The sequence below is a fragment of the Cryptomeria japonica genome, chromosome 6 (genome assembly GCF_030272615.1).
Source record: "Cryptomeria japonica chromosome 6, Sugi_1.0, whole genome shotgun sequence".
Taxonomy (NCBI): Eukaryota; Viridiplantae; Streptophyta; class Pinopsida; order Cupressales; family Cupressaceae; genus Cryptomeria; species Cryptomeria japonica.
In genome coordinates this window covers 538,222,036-538,243,857 of record NC_081410.1, presented here as the reverse complement: position 1 = coordinate 538,243,857, position 21,822 = coordinate 538,222,036, and the positions used below count along the sequence as shown (strand labels likewise).

Sequence of the window (21,822 nt, the reverse complement as noted above, 5' to 3'; positions counted from 1 at the left end):
ACAAGGTTTTAAGCTCAAGCAAGGTTTAAAATATAGGCTTGTGAGGAATTTCGCTCTGGACCCTTTGGAAGGGTCAGGACCAAAATTTCCTTCCTTGGCTAAAACACTTATTCCTCAACTCTTTCAAACATTCCCAAAGGCCACAACATGTTCATTCTCCCTTTCAACATGCCTTGGATATCAAAATTTGGCCAAATAAGGAAAGAAATGAGGTCTAGGAGGATTTTCGCTCTAGACCCTTTGGAAGGGTCAGGAGCGAAAATCTCATTCTTGACTTGATCCTTCATGTTTTCAACTCCAATCTTCTTTGGAAGGTAACAAAACATCATTCTTCACCCAAGAGACAAGGTTTGTGGTCTAAGCAAGGTCAAAAAATAGGCTTGCAAGGAATTTCGCTCTGGACCCTTTGGAAGGGTCAAAAGCGAAATTCACCTTCTTGGCTAAAAATCCTTCATTTTTCAAAGCTTTCAAACATTTCCAAAGGCCAAACATGTCCATTCTTCCATTCAAGATGCCTTGCAAATCAAAATTTGGTCAAACTAGGGAGGAAATGAGCTTTAGGAGGATTTTCGCTCTAGACCCTTTGGAAGGGTCAAGAGCGAAAATCATGATTTAGGCTTTGATTGCTCATTTTTCCAACTTCAATCTTGTTTGGGAGGCAAACATAGATCATTTTCCACTCGAGGAACCAAGTTTTAAGCCCATTCAAGGTAGCAAATGAGGTTTATAGTGAATTTCGCTCTGGACCCTTTGGAAGGGTCAAGAGCGAAATTCATCTCCTAGGCAAAAACTTGATCTTCTAAAGCATCCCACTCCCTCTCAAGGCAAGAACATGCTAACTCCTCCTTCACCATGCCAACGCCTAGCCAAAACAAGGAAGAAAACAAGAGATATAAGGATTTTCACTCTGGACCCTTTGGAAGGGTCAGGAGCGAAAATCATGTTTTGACCATGATTCTTGATTTTTCAAACTCTAATCTTCCTTGGGAGGCAAACATAGACTACCTTCCTTTCATTTCCACCTTGGTCCTGACTTTGGCTAAAAGAAAAATGAGTGTTTTCAAGAATTTCGCTCTGGACCCTTTGGAAGGGTCAGGAGCGAAATTTGACATTTTGGACTCTCCGTCAGGATCATTTTATGGAATATAACATTTAAGTATAAGTTCTTATACTTTAAGTTATATTCCTTATATACTGTTAGGATGTTTGAGAGTGGTTTCGGACCTCCAGGAGTTATATTGCAAAATCTAGTTTTTGGAGGATTCTTCAGTTTTCTAGACTTAGTCAAATTTCAAGATCAGGACATTCCAAACTTAGCCAAATTTCAGGATCAGGACATTCCAGACTAGCCAAATTTCAGGGCATTTGAAGATCAGGATGACATTCCAGACTTCATCACTCACCAACTTGACCTAGCTTGGACCTTCAAGAATGATACTCACTCACCAAGCAAGACACAATTAGCAACAAGAGCAAAACCAGGCCCTGAGGAAGACTTCCAAAGAAACCCTAATTCTGGGGCCCCAAAGACCCAACCTAGCTCAAGCAGAACCTGCTATCTAGGTGATCCCCCTGGCGACACTCGAAAAGCAAAGGCTAACAGACAAAACTCTAAAACCTAGAAAGCAAACCCTAGAAAGCAAAAAGTAGGGGTCCCCATTTGCAATGGGGTGATGTGTGAATACATCACAACAAGTAGGCAGGGAGCCAGCCCTTGAAATGGAGATTGACTGCTGTTCACTCACTGGCTTACAATCCTTTCCATTCTTGGTGGTTAGTGTGTGGCATGTTGGCTCCTTGAAACGAGAACCATCTAAAACTCGTCAATAGTTTTTGGCTCACTCAAGGTGACCTGAATTCAACAAGCTTAGGCTTGTGTTGCAATTTGGTCCCACAAAATAAGTTCTACATACTAGTCACTAGTCATGGGGCTGCAATCCTTTCCATTGTTGGTGGTGCGTGCATGGCATGTTGGCTCCTTGAAAGAGGAACTATCTAGGCCTCATTCACATCACAACATTTTATTCTTATGATGTGAATTAATATATATTTTGTATATCTTGCATTTTTTTAAAATTAAATTTATCCCTGATAAAGTTTCTTTGCAGTTTGTTCTTTTTGATTTTTACTATTTACTCTTGTTCTTTTAATCTTTCAATGGATGGATTTTTTAATATTTTTTTGATATTTTTTGAGATTTTGGCTATATGGATTTTGAGTTTTTGTTATCCAGTCTTGTTACTACATTTTGCTTACAATCACTATAAATTACTGCTCTCAACATAATTATACAATATAAATTTGCACGACTTTGTGTTTGTTATGTGTCTCAAGAATATCCTGAGAAATTACAGATCCATAGGTGATTTGCTTAATCTAAATGGACTTTCTTATATGCCTTGGTCTTGTAGTTGATGAACTTTTCTGTTTTGGGGGGCGTTAGTGTGGATGATTATGTCCTAAGTCTGGACTGCTAGCCTGTCTCTCATTTGACATATCCATGATGTTTGAGTTTTCAGCAAACTTCCTCTTGCTGATCTTAGCTATTTGGATTTCAGTGTCTCTCTTGTTGCTTACTTCTGTCTTTCACCTTGTGAATAAGTGAGGCTATTCAGTGATCCTGCTTGCGAGCCCTAATTACCTTGCTGCATGTTTTCTTTTCTTTTCCTACCAGAACTCTCAAATTTGGCTTTACAATCTGCATGTTGTTGAGACGAGACAAGAATTATAGGTGAGAGTGATATTCAAAGTTCAACAAGGTTAGTGACATGTTGACAATCAATATATTGATATGTTACTTAATGGGTTACTGGATAAGCCTGATGTTAAAGAAAGTAGTTATTTACCAGTTAGTTTTGATAGTCTAATTTTAGAAGCTATTGAAAAAGTGATGCACGCTGGGGAAGCAAATTCACAATACATCATGTGATATGCGTAAAAGAAATCACATCATTGATCTTTATTCAATGCATCCTCTTTTCCAAATTCTGCTGTTTCTTTGCTCCTGTCAAGACTCCATGTCTGATCCTCAGAAGGGCTGCACCTCATTCGATAGACTTTTGAAATAAGATTCATCAACTCCTCTATGTTTGGATTCTTTGGAATGGGTAGAATCATCTGTATAAAAGATATCTACACTTATTTAATTGAACGTCGTGTGTTTGGTTTTGAATTTCATATTTAAAAGGTTGACCTTGTAAAATTTGTGGTTATATTCATCATCATATGTAAACGATGTTGTAAGGTTTAAGTTTGTTCACAAACAATCTCTCAGTTGAATTTCATGGAGTTGCTTACTATTTAGTATTTTAGCTTCTTATGTATAAGATTCATTAGATTATTCTTGGCAGACTCTTTATCGTGAAACTACTAAAATCAAGATTCCATTTGATGATCATCAGGCACCAGGATTTGGCTTACTGGCCGATAACAAAGGATACCAGGACTGCATCATTTTGGCTTGCCATTGACAACTCCACAGTTGAAAATGGGTGTCTGCATTTTGTTCCAGGGTCACATCTGGAACCAGAATTGCGAGACCATTGTATTCTTCATGGTGATCGTAATAAGTCCCATACAATTTCAGCCAAGCTTTCTGAAAAAGACACACCCAAACCTGCAGAATTAAAGCGTGGGGATGCTACTGTGCATCATGAACGGGTATTACATGGATCAGGTGGCAACTATAGCAATTCTAATTGGAGAAGAGCATGGGTTATAGCATTCAGATCTCAAGAAACAGTTGAGGAGGAGCGCAGGAGAGGTTTTACTCATTCTCACAATGACCCCCTAGAGGTGTTAAATGCTGTGGGAAAGAAGAATTAAAGAATTTAATAGTTTGAAGTTTGCATGTCATGGAATATCTTTGATGTTAGTTCTTTAATGTAAATTCTGCACCTGTCATTTTCTGAATGACTTGAAATAAAGTAGAATAGCTCTAAATGATACATCGGATTGAAATGAAACAAATTATGAAAATTATGTTGCATAGTACTTGCAGGAAACTATATGGTAGAGACCCTGTAATATTTCTTTGAATGTTTTTACCAAAGCATGCTATAATGATATATTCATTGGGTTTTTCTTTGTTATATTAGTAGGTTATTTATGAACGATAATATGGTTGTCATAATCTAGATTAGTTTACTGATCAGAATATAAATTCAATTTACATCTGATGCCATATGATCATATGATCTATATACAAATTTCGTTTATGGAAAACTAGGGTGGGTGATTGGTTGTAGCTCCAAGCGGGATCAAGGTCCAGTGCCCACCTTGGGGGGTGTAGGTTTAGTGTTCCCTAGCATGTTCCCTATGAAGTTTCTCTTGCCAAGACCAAATTGAGGTCTCTACGGTCACGTGAATCTTCATGGCACATGCTCAAATTGCTCAAAAAAATAAATATGAAAAACTATGAAAATGAGTAGATTTGGCAAATAAACTTATTGGAATTGTATTGAGCTTTTCTTTGCATTGCTGAAAATTTACCAATAGCTTGGTACAAAGTTATTAGAATAATTAAGATAAACACCTAATTAATTATTTAATTAGGTCTGTTTTTGTTTTTTTTATCAATTAATAGCAGCTAGAAGTTGCGCCCATATATTAATATAAAAAAGAGTATTACATTTGTTCATATCATCAACTAAAAATTAGCCTATACCAGAGACTATCAACCTAGAGACCACCACCAAAAACCACCCAGAGAATGTAACCACCCAATAGCGGGATACCAAAACAGCCCCCAAAATGTCTCCTTAACCCAAAATGGAAACCCAGAAACAAGACTGACAGTCCGCTATGCATTACTAGTATTCTATCTATTATGTAACTTCCGGTATACAACTACAACAACATATAAAGGAAACTAAGTCAATATAGAGCACCAAAGATCACTTGTCCGCCTAACCGCGCTTCTGGGATGCCACCTTGGATTTCACCAAGCAATCTGGTCCAGTCTACATGCGCAACAACATCAACCTCTTCTAGCATCATTGCCCTAGAGTCCACAACTTCCTCTTTAATTTCTACATCAAACTCATCCTCCTCCCCATCACTCACCAAGCCTTCAACCAGCATATATATTTCTGCAGCCATTCTTCTCTGCCATCTAGAACCAGGCCTAGCATCTTTTTGAGAAAAAGGGCATTGAATTTAACTACTTTCATCCTTTGAGGGAGAAGAGAGGGCTCCGTGAAGCTGATCAAAGGAAGATTTCCAATCTCTTTGACCTAATGCTGGAGAATGTAGTAGTCTTTAGGAAGTGAGACTCTTTTGTCTGAATCAACATTCTCTAAAAAGTCCTCAAGTCGCCCAAGAGCATTTTCTAACAAATTTTCAGCACAAAGATCTTGCCATATCGTTAGATTGTCCCTCATCTAGTAGAGTTGCCAAAAACATAGTAGATATGTCAGTATTGACCCTATGCCTATGGTTCATCCTCAAGAATTCATCTCTAAGTATCAACGGTATCACCTTACAGGATGAATTACCAGTCCATGGCTCGATTTAAATATACACTTAAAATGCTTCTTTGACACTTCGCTAGGAAACGACATCTGTCTTTTCTTACTAACAAGTCTTAATGGTGTGTCCATGTCTATCACTCACCCACCAACTCCTAGCCTTCAAGAAAGATAATTCATACGCAATTGCCAGAGAGCATAAATAGATGTTGCCAATCTGTCGAATTTTCTTGTACACATTTCTCTCTCGAAAATGCACTTAATCATTTCCAGTCCATCCCATTGCGTCAAGTTACCCTGAATCTAAGGGTGGCAAAAATATAATTATGATGCAAACTGCCCAGATGACGCTATACACTTAAAATGCCAAAATCCATTTTCAATGTGTTGGCCAGAGGATCAACCAACACATATCCATCACCCAAAGCCAAACCAATGCTTATGTCCACCAGATTTGTACATGCAATCCCAAAAATGAATTATTAGATATAGAGTTTAATGTTGCGGTACAACATACAGCCCATAAATGTCCTCAAGACTAAGTCACACGTATGAATACTAGGATCATGATTTATTAACATTGCACCCCCATCTCATCAAATTCTATCATATTTAAGCTGAGTAATCATATCCATCTGACGAGGAATAATCTGACTTGGCAACATGAAATTACCCATTTGCCTTCTTTGCTAAGTCATCTGCTAACATGTTACCTTCACGATACACATGGGTTATTCTAAATTCTACTAACTTGCCTATTAGCTCCCGTATAGGCTTAAACCATCTTTTGAGCTTCCAATTGGGGTCGAATTTAAACGAATAGCATTAATTGTGATGAGAGAGTCACCTTCCAAATGCAATTAGTTTTCTTTCATTCCTAACCCACATTTTAATCCTAAGAGGGCAGTATAGAATTTAGCTATATTTTTATTGTTTCACTCAAAGATTTTGACTTCTCACTAAGGATTTTGTCAGTATGGTCTCTCACTACACAACCAACAGCACTTGGGCCAGGATTGCCTCATAAAGGCCCCGTCAAAATTAACCTTCATCTATCTAATATCAAGTTTATTCCAGATTACTCTTTCTTACAGGTTGTTAGGAATATCACCCTTCCTCACCCCATTAACGAATGCTAATTAGGTCCTTTATTACTTTATTACACTTAAGCTAAACGTATGAGTGTTTTTTCTTTTATTAGGTTAAGCTATATTTAGCACATGTTGTCTCGTTCATTATGTTGTGGACAATTATCAAGCTATCTTTAATTTTCTCCTAGGGTTTGCATCTAAGGTTTTATCTTTATGTATTTATAAGCATTCATTTTATTCATTAAAACCTATCCAATTCATTTACAAATTACTCTAAATATTAGATTCTTCTTTTAATCAATCTCTCTTAAGGTTGGATAGCATCACTCAACTTTTTCTCTAGATGTGTAGGCATTTTGGTTGCAAGTGATTTTTGGGAACTATAGGGTTAGCTATCAACTCTAACATGGTATCAGAGCACTGGATCTATGACTTCATGTCCGTTTTCTAAAAAGATCCAACCTTGAGAAAAATTGGTTCATCTTGGAGGAAAACAATTTATGGGTTTTGTTTGTGAACACAAAAAACTAGTTGGGTAGTCAAATTGCAAAACTTAGTCCAATTTTTTTAGAAAAAAAAGAAGAAGCTAAAAGTGAAAAAAAGATTTGACCGTTACTTTCTTTGTAAAATTTTAAGAAAAATAATTTCCAAGTTTTATTTGTAGCCCCAAAAAACTATTTGGATATCTATTATATTTTGCATGTAGTGATTAAATTTTGTAGAAATTGGATCAGAAGGGGTTCATGTAAATTGGTTATCAGTTGGCTAGATTTAGCCCATTTTTCTTTTAACCATAAATTTGGCATATGATGTTGAAATTGGACAAATGAGATATCATTGGAAAGCTAGTTTTGAGCACTTTCCATTTGTTTAGGTCTCATCTTCAAATCTTACTTCAATTTTCTATTATTCTCAGTCAAAGTCAAATTTTTCGTTTGTATTTTGGAGCTCATATGTTTTCACCAGTATTTCTTATTTTTGTGATTCTTGCGATGTTGAAAAGGTGATTTGGGGCTCTTTAGATCTATATATGCAATTTTTTTAGAATCTTCTTTAGGTACATTTTATTCAGATTTTTGTGTTTTCACTTTTTAATCAATTGCTTGGACATTTTGGCACCTGGAAAGGATATGCTTATGGGAGAGGACTTTATTTGATATGATTTACATGCACTGAGGTTTTGTGGGTCTTTTTTTATTTTATTTGAGAAGATATCATAGGATTTTTTGTTCATCCTTTTGTTGTCATCATGGCAAAGGGTAATTATGAGTCTGAACAAATGGATTTCCTGCTACATCTTAGGTGGCTTGATGTTTTGCCTTATCTATATGGATTCATCTTTAATTTTAAAACATAGAGGGGTAAGTATGTTTAATGGATCATCATTGACCATGTTGTAGGAGTTATTTTTTCTAGTGTTAATCTTGACATTTTGTGCTTTATTGGATGTTGATTGTCCCCATACACTTTGGACTCACCTTTGGGAGATCTATGTAGGCCCTCATATCTCTCCATTTCTAGAGGATCTTGGAGTATATTGTCTCATTCCCTTTGCACACGTATATTGTATACCTTATGATTGTGATTTTTTAGAGATGCTTGAGTTGATCACAAGTCTTGCATGTTACAATGGATTAGAGGCTTATCTCTTAGTTTACACTTCTCACCTTGAGACACCATCTCAATCTACATCTTTTGTTGTTCTTGATCAGCTTGAATTTGGCACATGCACGGCCCCCATTAATTCAATACAACATGACATTTATCTTTCAGACATAGCTATTTGGAATTCATATCTTGCAGACATCTCATCCTTGTTCGTAGAGTCTCAGGATGCATGATTTGGAGGATTATCTTGAGCACATTCATCTCCTCTTTGTTGATAGTCTCATCAGTGTTGTCAACTGATCTTCATTGCCCATGGTGCTTTTTCTACATCAGTTTTCATAGAGTCCTATATTGTCACCTTCTATATTGATTGTGCATGCACTTGACTAGTTTGTAGCATCTTCATCTTTTGTGGACATAGCGACATTTGAGCGATTTCCCAAAGGCACACAGTGTTTGGATTTGTATTTTTGTTTCTTCCTGTTTATGTGAATGGCTTCTCCAAAATCTCTAGTGCATATATTTCATCCTAATAGGTGAAACATTGTTGATAAGCAGTGGATCTTGATTTGTCTTTAGGCTTTCATCATTGGCATGGGAACTCCTTCATGGGGGACTCCTATCCTCATTTTCTCTCTTGTGTGGGCAAAATGTATTGTACTTGTGTGATAGAAACAGTAATTGGGGGGTCACATCGGGTCCTTTCCTTGTTTCACTAGTGCATTTATTATTATTTTTTCTCTTAGAGGATCTTTTTTAATGTGGTTTTCTCCTTTTCTGTGGTTATGAGAGATTCATTTGTTTGTACATAGGTACCTCATGAGGCGTTGTAGTCCAAACCCATCCATTCATGCATTGATCGTTGCATTCATCTTTAAGGTTTTAGCTTCTCCCTAAGTTAATATTAAAGGGAGGTGTTGAGTAATTAAGATAATCACCTAATTAATTACCTAATTAGGTCTTTTATTAATTTCTTACACTTAGACTAAACTTAGGATTTTTTTTTCTTTTATTAGATCAAACTATATTTAACACATGCTGTCTCAATCATTATGATGTGGACTCTTGTCACGCTCTCTCTTAATGCTCTCCTAGGGTTTGCATATAGGGTTTTATCTTCATGGTTTTATAAGCATTCATTGCAATCTATCCAATTCATTTATAGGTTAATCTGAATATTAGATGCCTCTTTGAATCAATCTTTTTCAAGGGTGCATAACATCAATATTGCAGTTTCTTTTCATATGTGAAGGTATTTTGGTTGGGAGTGATTTCTAGGAGTTGTGGGGTTAGCTATCAACTACGAAAAAGGTTATATTACAAGTAATTCACAAGCTATATATATGTATGCCAAAAGCTGACAAACACACTAGCCCAAGCACTAATTCACTTGACATGAATACCAACAACATCAATGTGAAGGTAACCTACAACCACATTGGATTAGTGAGGGCACAAAGTGCGCTATCACAATAACCCAATAGAGGTTTGAACCTTATTGACAACAACAACAATGCTATGCTTTAACCATCACACTATGTCATCAATGGAAAATTCACTAGCTATTTTATCTTGTGAATACTTGAAAATTTTAGACAAGCTTTTCTATTATAATATAAATAGTTCTTACAAGAGTATATGTAATAAATGATACTGTAATTAATTCTTATTTAAAAATACACTCTTTTGGTGTTGAATCTCCCCTTATCAAATATAAAATTCAATTTAATTTAATGTCAATCAATTTTATCACTATCTCGATATATGGAGTAACACTTTCAATTTTATTTTATTTTATAAGTGGTATTCACAAATATTATAGTTTATTTATAATTGTAAAATATTTCAATTAACAAACCATATAAAAAACATTTGAAATATTAACTCCCATGTGTTTAGATTTTTTGACAATATGTTATACATACAAGTTTTCTAACTATGAAAAGGTGCAATGGGGTGGAATTCTTAAGATTTGAATCACATGGCGCTTATGGCATTGGTTGCATAAAATGAATGTTAGAGTTAAGTCACCAACATTCGTTTGCAAGGCATGAATCCTAACCTTAACTTACAATTGAACAATGAAGAACTTTATTTAAATTAAACTAGCACGTGCACCTAAATGAGGTGCAATGATTATGCCGATAGTAATTTATATAATTTATTTATCTTTATAAATTTAATATGGAAAATTATTTTCATTAATTAATATTATTAAAAAAAAAATTTAAAAGTAATTTAAAAAAATTACTTATATAGAGAAGACTATATTGCTTTAAAAATAAAATAAAAAATAAGAACTATATCTTTGAAATGAACACATGTTTTAAATATAGATTTTAAAGAACTTTTCTTTCATTATGAAATAATTATTCCAATTTAAAATTTGAAAGTTATAATTCTTATTACAAGAATCCAATAACCAAACACATGTAATGGAAAATTACATATATTAAAATAAAATGCAACTTAAGTGGCTATTCTGAAAAAATAAATCAAAACCTATATATTATACATCTAAGTTTATAGACTACATCAAGTATCCCTAAACAAACATTGCCTTTTATCTGCTTGTATGTGATTGGTAGGCAATATGTTCTATTAACGAAGTATACATATGTTAGTCAAGTTTAAGGAATGAAATTCATATGATGTTAGCATCTAACAAGGCTAGGACAATTAAAAAAGATCAAATGTGTGGTTCCCACATGGTGGTAGTTCCTAATAAGTAAAGAACAATTTGTGATTAATGAGAGGAAATTTTAAAATATTAAGACTAACATTTCATTAATGGATGCCAAGGGTAGAGGAGTAAGATAAACTCATCATGTTGTGGGTGTTTTCTCGCATTTTGAAAACTGGTCAGATTGAAAGTAGATATTGTAAACATTCCAAAGTTTAAACAAGCCGAACAAATGATCAAGATCATGGAGATAAAGGTCTAGGTAAGAATTCAATTCTATCCACATAATTAATTCTTGGTAACAATAGGCTAATTCAATTCCTAGTCGTCAACACCTAAGATGTCACAAAATATGAAGCCAAAAGGAAAGAATCTAACAAACTACGTGCCAAAGAATACTAGGAGAGATTAATTTTTATGGAACTAAAAATAGTACTTGGGATAAATAATGAACTTTAGCAATATAAAGATTCAGTTCTAATATTTTTATGATGCTTTTGTGTTTCTAGGCTCACATTTATGAATCAACTAAAAAATATCCTTATAGACTTATTTCAATCTTTCAATTCAAGAAAATGAGAGAGAGTATGATATTCTTTATTCCAACTTACATGGATGGCCTACCAAGAAGAGGATCCTAGGTCATGGATGAGGTAGGCACATGATCATCATCTAATAACATGTACCCCCCCTTTTTTCCTCTTCCAGCAATGCAGGTGCCTATGACATTCTTGATGAGGCCTTGCTTTTCCCATTGAGATGGAATGCTTGTTAAATTGTCACTCAAACCCAAAACACCACATGTAGCTTGAGTCTTTCAAAGAACCAGCCTGAACATGTCTATGTTAGGACAAGGTGACATTAACCTTGCAATTCTAAGCCATTCATATGTCTTAATGTTCTTTGGAAAGTGTTCCCTATGACATGTGAGAAAAATATAAAATATTTGTACTTTATAGCTATTTGAAATTGCATTTTCAAGAGGTGAACATGAAGAGGTGATTAATATATATCAAAATGGATAAAATAAACACCTTCCCATGTCCATAATGAGACATGAAGGGTCATGCATAAGGAGATCAAATTTTGGAGGATAAAAGGTGTCCATTTGGGGACCTAAACAGTCACCGCAAGATACAAAGTACTCTGAATGTGTAAAGACTAAGTGGCATTGGGTTTGACATGCATAAGGAGTCACTTGAAGGGTCACTTATTACTTTATTATGTCTACTGGATATTCATTCTCCAAGGCATGGTTTTCTACAAGTGGTTTTGGTTCCTTGTTTTGGGAAAACAACAGTGGTTTTTCCTCTCCCATTTGGTTATAAATTGGAGCCAACGCATAGTTGTTTATTCATCAGTTGGTCATTGTTTCCAAATAGTTCAAGGATCATTTGGAGAAGTGTAGTGAAGTGTTTTATTGTTGTTTTCTCTCTTTTGAAGAATAATAATATACTTGCCCACATTTTCTAGTATAGTTTTTTCTCAAAAGGATTTCTCCATGTAAATCCGGTGCCTCTTTTGGTATGGTTATTTTTATATTTATGTTGAATTGTACAATCACATGTTCATTTTATATTTATTTTCAGATTTAGTAATCTCTTTATATTTGTAATCACGTAAGAAAGTTAATATTGCAAGCTTTCTTCACTTTGTTTCTCAACATTTGGTATTAGAGCTAATGGTTTTGCTAAGAGGGGGATGCCTTTCTCTTTAAGTGTTGAAGATTTTTTGTTGTAGTGAGATTTCATTGTGTGGTTCTGTAGATTTGAGAAGAGGATTGAAAGCCATGACTTCTAATTCTCACACAAATATTGATAAATTCAATGACATTGGCTACAAGATATGGAAACTAAAGATGGAAGATCTTTTGGAAGAAAGAGATTAGTGGTTGTCGGTTTCACATGAAAACAAACTGAAGGACTCTACTTTGGATGATGATTGATGCTTTGCAAAATGAAGGATTGTTAGAAAAACCTATTTGATTGTTACACACACAAAGAGAAGCACAAGAAACAAATGTTAGTCATTAGTGTTAGCAAATCAAAGATTAAACACTATCCTGAGCAAGCATATCAAGAAAGACACTACACAACAAATAAAAAACTTAATGAATATAAGAAATGTAACTAAACATCCCCAAATTCTCTCTACCATGTTGGTAGCTTCTCCTTCCTTGTTCCTCTCCTCTCCAAGTTCCAAATGAGTGTAGCTCTCAACAACTTTTTGCACTATGGATGTCTTATGGAGGTTCAAGATTGAAAATGATTAACTATGCAAATGCCAATGTAAACAAAAGTTAACATGAGAAATTATCTAATTAGCTAATGTTAATTTTAAGCCAAAAGAGTAAATGTAAATGGTATGCTAAAATGCTCTCTCTAAAATTGACTATAAGTTAGATGCATACAAGTTTTCAGGATCTAGATTGTGAAGAAATGAGCTCTATTTATAGGTAAAATGGAGCAATGGAGGGTTGAGATTGAGTAATCTCAACAAGGGTCAGGATTGAAGGGTTAATGATCCATGTGAGGGCTTTCAACCCAATCTCAGGATGACAAGTGTCAAGATGAGAGGGGTTGAGGGGAGAGGGAAGAAGCATTAAATGCTTGACATGACTTGAGGGTTAACTTGGGAGGTAGGATTAATGTTGAGTTGAGTGAATAAATTCATTATCCAAAGAATAAGCTTTTATCCAATGGATAAACTCTTGTGCAAGATTTAGTGAGGATAACCATAGTCAAAGCAATAAATGCTTGAGGAGACATATGGGTTACATGAGGGTTGAGTTAGGGGTCAAAGTCCCTAACCATGGGTGCAAGTGGATTTAACCATAAATGGTTATGTAAGAGCCATAATGGTCATGAAAGAGCCATTAGTGGTTTGGAAGACTTTAGAGGTTAAATTGTTGAACACATAAAGCATTAAATGCTTTTCAAAAACTTTGGAGTCTTTGAGAAGTGACTCCAAGTTGCTTAGAAATGTGACAATAATAAGGGGATGAATTAAGCTAATTAGGAAGAGGTTAGAAGAGTCTAGAAGGGGATTAGGATTGCAAGTGGGTTTGGTGGGTGAGGGAAAATTGGATTTTTATTTCAACAAATAGGTGCAACTTGCATTTTTAGGAGAATGCAAGTGGGGGGGGATTTAATGATTTTAATAAATGTTTAATTTTATTTATTTAAAAGAGGAAAGAGGATTAAATGAAATAAATAGGATTTATTCATTTAATTGATTGTGAATTTAGTTTAATGAATTAATTAAAATAAATTGAATAATTTATTTAATTAATAGGAGAATGTTTGAAGATGAATTAATTAAATGTTAATTTAATTAATTGATAGCTAATGGGTTTTTAATCAAATAAATATCAAATATTCATTTAATTAAACTAGACAAATTTATGTGACTACAATTATTATTGGAAGAAATTGGACAAGAAGGCACGAGGAACCATTCAATTATATCTTACTAATTTCATCTGTTGGCCATTTGGAGGAATTGATTATGTGTTGCATTGATGTTTTGTCATTGATGTCAACACTAGCTGTTCTGGCTACTCTACCAGTATCCTTCTAGTCCCGGTAGGTTGTTTGGTTTCTAGTTGGATTAGATCATGATGTTCCAATATGCTTTGGCTTAGATATGCTATTCATGCTACTCAAATTCATGTTCAGTCAGTTGGTTTTGATTTGGTGGTCGGATGCTATCCTATATGCTAGTAAGATTGGTTTGTTGATCCGGTGAAGGTTTCACCGGCAGACCTTTGATGAAGATCTTTGATGTTATGCATAAGGTGTTGGTGCGGCTTCTAGTAGAGATTCAAGATGCTAATGGTGATTGTGTTCGAGACTTGGCTCATTGGGATCATTTCTTTAGTGTGTGTGGATCTAAATTGGGTCCCGGTTTATCTAGGTTATGGACCGACTTAATGTAACATGTTGTTTGGATTTCTCGATGTGTTTCTAGGATGTCTTATGGGTTGGATATTATTTGTTTGGTCTCAGGACGAAATGTTTTGTAATTATGTAATTATTTTATTGTCTGGTGGTCGACCTTATTGTTTGTGGTCGAGGGTTTGTATATATATGGTGTAAGATCTCATTGTAGATCATATGAGGATATATGAATGTGGAATAGGAGCGAATAATGTAATAATCATTCATGCAGAGGATTTGGTCGATCATTGGTGATCGAGTTGGATTTATGTAAGTGGATTTAGTCCTCCGATATTGAACTTAACTGAAATTGTACTCAAGAATAGGAGATGCTATCATTGCAGTTCATTATTTATTCTGGATTGTAGTCTAGATTTTTATGTAGTCAGTGAGACTCCTTTTGTAATGAGCAGTGTGCTCTAGGTTGTTGGCCTTCCTACAAGTGCAAGCCCCTTATTTGTAATCACATACTTATTGCAGAATTATTATCTGACTGTGGGTAGGCTTCTCACCATGGTTTTTTCCTTTACTGGGTTTTCTACATACAAATCTTGGTGTCATGTGGATGGTATTTATTCTCTAATTTTTGCTTGTACTTAATTGATATATCTTCTATTTCGGTAATTGGTTTATGCATTCTGGTATTGATCTTTTGGGTTTGAGTATTAAGATTTTAATTAGTTAAGGTTTCGCTAATCTAGTGACAACCGATTCACCCCCCCCTCTCTCAGTTGTCTTCCAAATATTTGAACTGTCTAACAAATAGTATCAGAGCTCTGGTCCTCTCTGCAAAAGCTTAACTGCTTGAGGAAGATCCTATGGCAACTAACAGTTCAAGTTCATCTAGTTCATCTACTGCTATATTTTGGAGAGATATTCCTAGGCTTGATGGAATAAATTATAGAGTATGGAAGATTCAGATGGAGACTCATCTGAGATATCTTGGTAAGGAAATTTGGGAAATCACGGAGAATGGTGTTACACCTTTTAATCCAACATCTGGCAATCCTCCTTCGACAAAATTGAATAAGGAGCTTGAGAATGATTGTAGAGAAAGAGAAGCCCTCTTGTGTGCACTTTATGATCAACAAATAATGGGATTAACTGACAAATCATCTGCAAAGGCTATATGGGACAAGTTGGAGACTCTTCATGAAGGTGACCTACTATTAAGATTGCTTAACTTGATGGTTACCGGATGAGATATGAAAACCTGAAGATGGAAGAAGATGAAAGGATTATTACATTCATGGAAAGGGTAAATGAAATTATTATGAGAATTCAATGTTGTGGTGGAACTCTAAGTGAAGATGAAATAGTTTCTAAAGTTCTGAGAGCTTTACCATTAGCTTATAAGATGAAGGCTACTATAATTAATGAATTAAGAACAATGGCTAATACCTATGTCAACAGAGATACCTTGGTTGGGAAATTATCTACTTTTGAGCTTGAATAATTTGGACCTTCTGGAGCTATGAAGTTTGAACCTGTTTTTCATGCATTTACATCATCAACCGACAAGAAAGATTGGAAAGATTCGTATGCAAAGGAATTGGATGATATGAAAAGAGAAGATGAATAATTTGAGAAACTTGTAGCCCTATTTGCTAGAACTGTACCTAAAGGACCGGTAGGAAGTAAGTATGAAGGAAAAGCACCTTTTAAATGTTTTGCATGTAATAAGATAGGTCATTTTGCATCTAGATGTCCTAAAAGGAATTCAAGATTTGAATAAAGAGCTAGAAGATATTTTAAGCCTAACCCTAGATATCAGAACAAGTATAAGTATAGGAAAAACAAAGATAAATCATGCTACATTGTGGATGAGGAAGGTGTGCAATAGGGAGAAACTCAAAAGGACTGGCTCAAACTGTGTGTTTGTAATCAATTTGTCTTGCAAGTTCTCTCAAAGGTGATTGTTGAAGGTTTTGCCACTTGTTTAGGTACTGTTTATTTGATGTCTTCCCTTCTCTATGCTTCATACCAATCCTGAGATCTTCCTACCATGTTAGTTCTTATTTTCATTCATACTTGCTCTCAAGACTCACAAAAGTGCAACTTTGCTTCCTAACTCCAAACACAAAAATATCTAATCAAGATTTGCAGGAGGTTTAGGATGTTGTCTAACATCCTATTAGGCTTATTTCAACTTGGTTTGGTGATCTATTCAATTGTCTTCTTACCCAATTTGAAAAAAAGCTCAACACAGGGCTACAAGGAAAGAGCCCCAATTAGCCCTCCAAAACTACTAAAACGCTTATAACTCCACAAACTGCCAAAAAACTTCATGAAACTCTTGCATATCTAGATACCCTTTATGGATATATTTCAATTTTGTGCTATGAGGAGGTATGAAAAGACCGTACAATTGCTATCCTATAAATGTGCCTAAAAACAAGGGTTTTCAAGGGTTTTGAGTCTTCAAACACCTTATCACCATTGCAAACTCTTCTTCAAACCATCATTATAAATCCTTCCAACTTCCTGCCCTACAAGCATAAAGACAAACACCTGATGTGCAACCAAGTTTCAAGGGGAAAAGTGCTCAAAAACCATTGTATTCAACACTTTGTCTACTCAAAATGCATTCCAAAAGACTATTCATTGAAACATCCTCCCATCTGGTCTAAAATATCTGTCCAAACTTCATTCCACCTTAGAAAACCAAAAATGAGGTCCACTTGGGTGGGGGTCTACAAAGAAGCTTTGTTTTACACCATGAAAATTCACTAGCCGAGCTATAGGAGCTCGCCTAGTAAGCAACAAAAACCATTTTCTTTGTCATTGCCATAAGAAAAACTTGTATAAACAAGAAGGCTATGTACAAAAAATTGACTCTCAGAGGCCATGGAGAAAGAGCCAAAGAAAATCAAGTTGTTTCCATTGTTGAAGTTAAACCCTTACTCAACTGAGAACAGGGCTAAAAAAAAATAATTTTGATACAATGTTAAAAATTCACACCAGCACACAAACCTAGGTGAGAAAGATTTAACACAACATGGAACAACTGCCCAATTGAAAACAGTACAACCAAATTCTTAGGAAGTACGAACTGTTATAGCGTATGGTGCAAAAATGCAAGAAAAGTGACAAAATTCTTAGTTTTTGTATTGAATTCTTCTTGTTTTCTAATTCCAACCTGATACAAAGTTGTGTGAGGCTTTAAATAGTCACTCACAACCTAAATAATGCTTAGGTACATACCAATAAACACCTTTTGCCTTATTTTTACAAATTTTCCAAAAAATTGTCAAAATGTTGCTTGACAACTTTGACAATTTTTGGTATAATGAGCATTTTTGACTTGTGAGCCAAATAGACTTAACTCTACCATGTGAAATGGTTTAATATAACCAAACAAAAATATTTGAATTCCTAACAAGGCTTTATAAGGCGTTTTGACCATTTTTCCACATTTTGCCCATTCCAGGCTTACAAAGCATAAAGGTTAAAAATTGACCAAAAACTCAAAAAATAACAAAAATAAGACACAAAGAACACTTAAAAACACAAAAAAAACCCTTTGGACATATAAAAAGTCCATTATTTAATTGGGACCAACATAGGCCATTTCAAACCAAAATTTGATGAAGTGCTCCATGAGCTTCACTAGGTGCTCCTGCACCATACTCCCCCAAAGACAAAGAAGTCAAGTGACTCAGTTTGGAACCAATGAGGGATCAATTCCAGATTGAAGAAATTTTGATTCATGTACCCAAGTAGCCTCAGAGTCTAGTTTGTTCCTCCACTTGATCAAATGCTCCATATAGACTTGGTGCCTAGTTTTTTTGAGAATCCTAGAATCCAAAACTTTTTCAGCTTGAGGCATGGGTGTAGAAGGAAGAGGTAGGTCTAAAAGTGATTGGTGAAATTATGAAACTCTCTCATCCTCCTTGAGAAGCTGCCCTTTGTATGCAACCAAATCTGCAATATCGAAGATAGGAGACAATGCAACATCATTAGGTAAATCAATCTTATAAGCATTAGAGCCATACTTAGCAAAAACCTTACAAGCACCTATCCTCCTCATTTGGAGTTTGCTGGGAATTCCTTTTTGAATTTTGGACTTATTCAAGTACACCATAAAAAAGTCACCAACTGAAAATTGTACATCTTTCCTTGTTGCATCAACTCTAGCTTTGACCTTTTGTGTGGCATCTTGGAGAGGTTTCTTTATTTGATCATGGACCTCCTTCATAGACTGAGCTACATCATCATATTGACCACTTCTTTGCTGCACATTACCAAGGTTTCTCAACTCCATAACACCCCTTGGGTGCATACCATACACTATCTCAAAAGGACTCTTGCCAGTAGACTTGTTGGCACTGTCATTGTAGGCAAACTCTGCTTGGTGAAGAATATGATCCCAACTCTGTCCATACTCCTTTGTCAAACACCTTAAGAGGTTACTAAGTGTTCTATTGACCACCTCTGTTTGGCTATCGGTTTGGGGACGATAGGCTGAACCAAAAGACAAGTTAGTACCCAATCTTTTCCAAAGAGTTTTCCAAAAATGTCCAAGGAATTTGACATCTCTATCTGAAACAATACTAATAGGAAAACCATGGATTCGAATAACCTCTTTGAAAAACAAATATGCAATGTGACTAGCATCATGAGTAGTTTTGCAAGGAACATAATGTGTCATTTTACTGAATCTATCAACAACAACAAAAATGCTATCAAAACCAAGATTTGTTTTGGCTAAACCAACCACAAAATCCATACTCACACATTCTCATGGCCTTGTAGGAATGGGTAATGGATGATAAAGACCAACATTGATAGATGTGCCTTTTGCCTTTTGGCAAACCATACACTGCTCAACATACCTCTTGATATCCCTTTGCATTCTTGGCCAATAGTAGAAACGTTGCACAAGTTCCAATGTTTTGAATAGACCAAAATGACCACTCAAACACCCATTGTGCTTCTCTTGGATCAGATTTTCCCTCATTGAGCCTTTGGGAACACACAAATGTTCACCTCTAAACAACAAACCATTTTGCAAGGTAAAGTCAGCATATTCACTATGAAAATGGTTTTGAAATTCTTGACAAACCTTGTAAATGGCTGCAAAATCTTCATCATTTGGATACAAATCCTTGAAGCAATCAACTCCAATACTCCGAATCTACACTTCTTGCATTGTTAGTAGCCTTCTACTCAAAGAATCTACTACTTTATTACATTGTCTCTTCTTATGCTTAATGGAAAATGTATATGATTGCAAGTACTCAACCCATTTAACATGTTTATGACTCAACTTATCTTGTGAATTCAAAAAACTAAGAGCTTGATTATCTGTGTAAACAACAAACTCTTTGGGCAGCAAATAGTGCCTCCATTTTCGAAGAGCTTGGACAAGAGCATACAATTCAAGATCATAGGATGAATACTTATTTTTTGCATCATTGAGCTTTTCACTAAAGAAAGCTATTGGTCTATTATCTTGACTCAAAACATCACCAACTGCTATGTTACTTACATCACATTCAATAGTGAACAACTTATCAAAACTAGGAAGAATGAGTATTGGTTGTGTAGCTACCTTTTGTTTCAAGAGTACAAACCCCTTATTAACCTCTTTGGTCCACTGAAACTTTCTCTTGACTCCACCTTTAATAGTATCTAGCATAGGTGCACAAATCTCACTAAATCCCCTTATAAACTTCCTGTAAAACTGTGTCAAACCATGAAAGCTTCACACTTCACTTGTTGTTTTTGGTATTGGCCAATTGGTGATGGCTTCCACCTTTGATGTGTCCATTTTCAAGTCTCCACCTGAAACTACAAAACCAAGAGAGACTAGTTCCTGCTGCATAAATTCACACTTTTCCAAGTTTATTGTTAGTTGCTCATCATACAATTGTTGCAATACAAATTTGAGATGCTTTAGATGTTCATCTTTAGTTCTACTGAAAATCAAGATATCATCTAAGTATACAACAACAAATTTACCAATAAAATCTTTAAGCACTTCATTCACGAGTCTCATGAATGTACTAGGAGCATTAGTGAGACCAAATGGCATAACAAGCCACTCATAAAGTCCTCCATTAGTTTTGAAGGTTCTTTTCCACTCATCACCTTCCTTTATCTTGATCTAGTGGTAACCACTCTTGAGATCAATCTTTGTGAAACACTTTGTACCTCCCAAGCAATCCATCAAATCTTCAATCCTTGGGATAGGGAATCTATATCTGATAGTGATTCTGTTAATGGCTCTTGAATTTGTGCATAGCCTCCATGTGATAGTTCTGATACTTAATGTTAAGTACAGATGCCAAGCTAATAAGATGAGAGGGGGGGGTGAATCATACAAACTTAATCTTCCATAAAAACATCAGATTCAACCTCGGTAACATATATTTCAGTAATATATCCAAAACTACTAAACATGCAAACTCAAAAGCATATAAACATCATAGCACTCATAACATCAGATTTAACGTGGAAACCCAAATAGGAAAAAACCACTATGGGATTTCGGACCGACTAAGAAATATACTCTTCTAGAGTATGCTTGGTTAAAAGCAAATCCTGTTAAAGATTACAAACACATTGCTAGATGTGACTCGGTTAAGGGATTTCCCTCAGATCTGTTAGGATCTTCACCTTGTTAGAAGTGACCTTGTTAAAGGATTTCAAACACTCAATCAGAATGTCACCTTGCTAGAGGGTTTTACAAATAAGACTATTAAGTCCACTCGGTTAAGAGATTTTCTGTCACTTCACAAAATAACAGTAATAAAAATCTATCTACAACTTCACATCTAAAATGCTAAAGCAGATTCTTATTTGCTCAATACAATATAGACATAGAACTAATCTTGTCCATCTATTGGGCTCTATACTCTTTTATTCAAAACAAGTCTTCAAACTTCTGTGCTCGGTAGTCACTATGTAGCATCCCTGTGCATACACTTGCCTACATACATTGTTTATCAACAATTCCCTATTTATAAACAATTCGCCAACCGCTTAATCTCCTTGATCACATTTCCCATGATCAATCATAGCCATCAGAT

General features: G+C 35.2%; 1 protein-coding gene across 2 annotated transcripts in view; it reads left to right on the top strand.

The window, feature by feature from the left end:
* LOC131030252 (uncharacterized) overlaps nt 1-4,091 on the top strand; it is a 152,748-nt gene extending 148,657 nt beyond the window's left edge. For both annotated transcript variants that reach the window (XM_057960981.2, XM_057960980.2), the window contains one exon: nt 3,402-4,091. In XM_057960981.2, the coding sequence (XP_057816964.1) occupies nt 3,402-3,825 (424 nt within the window). In that variant the 3' untranslated portion in view covers nt 3,826-4,091. The remainder of the gene's footprint in view (nt 1-3,401) is intronic.
* The last annotated feature ends 17,731 nt before the right edge of the window (nt 4,092-21,822 follow it).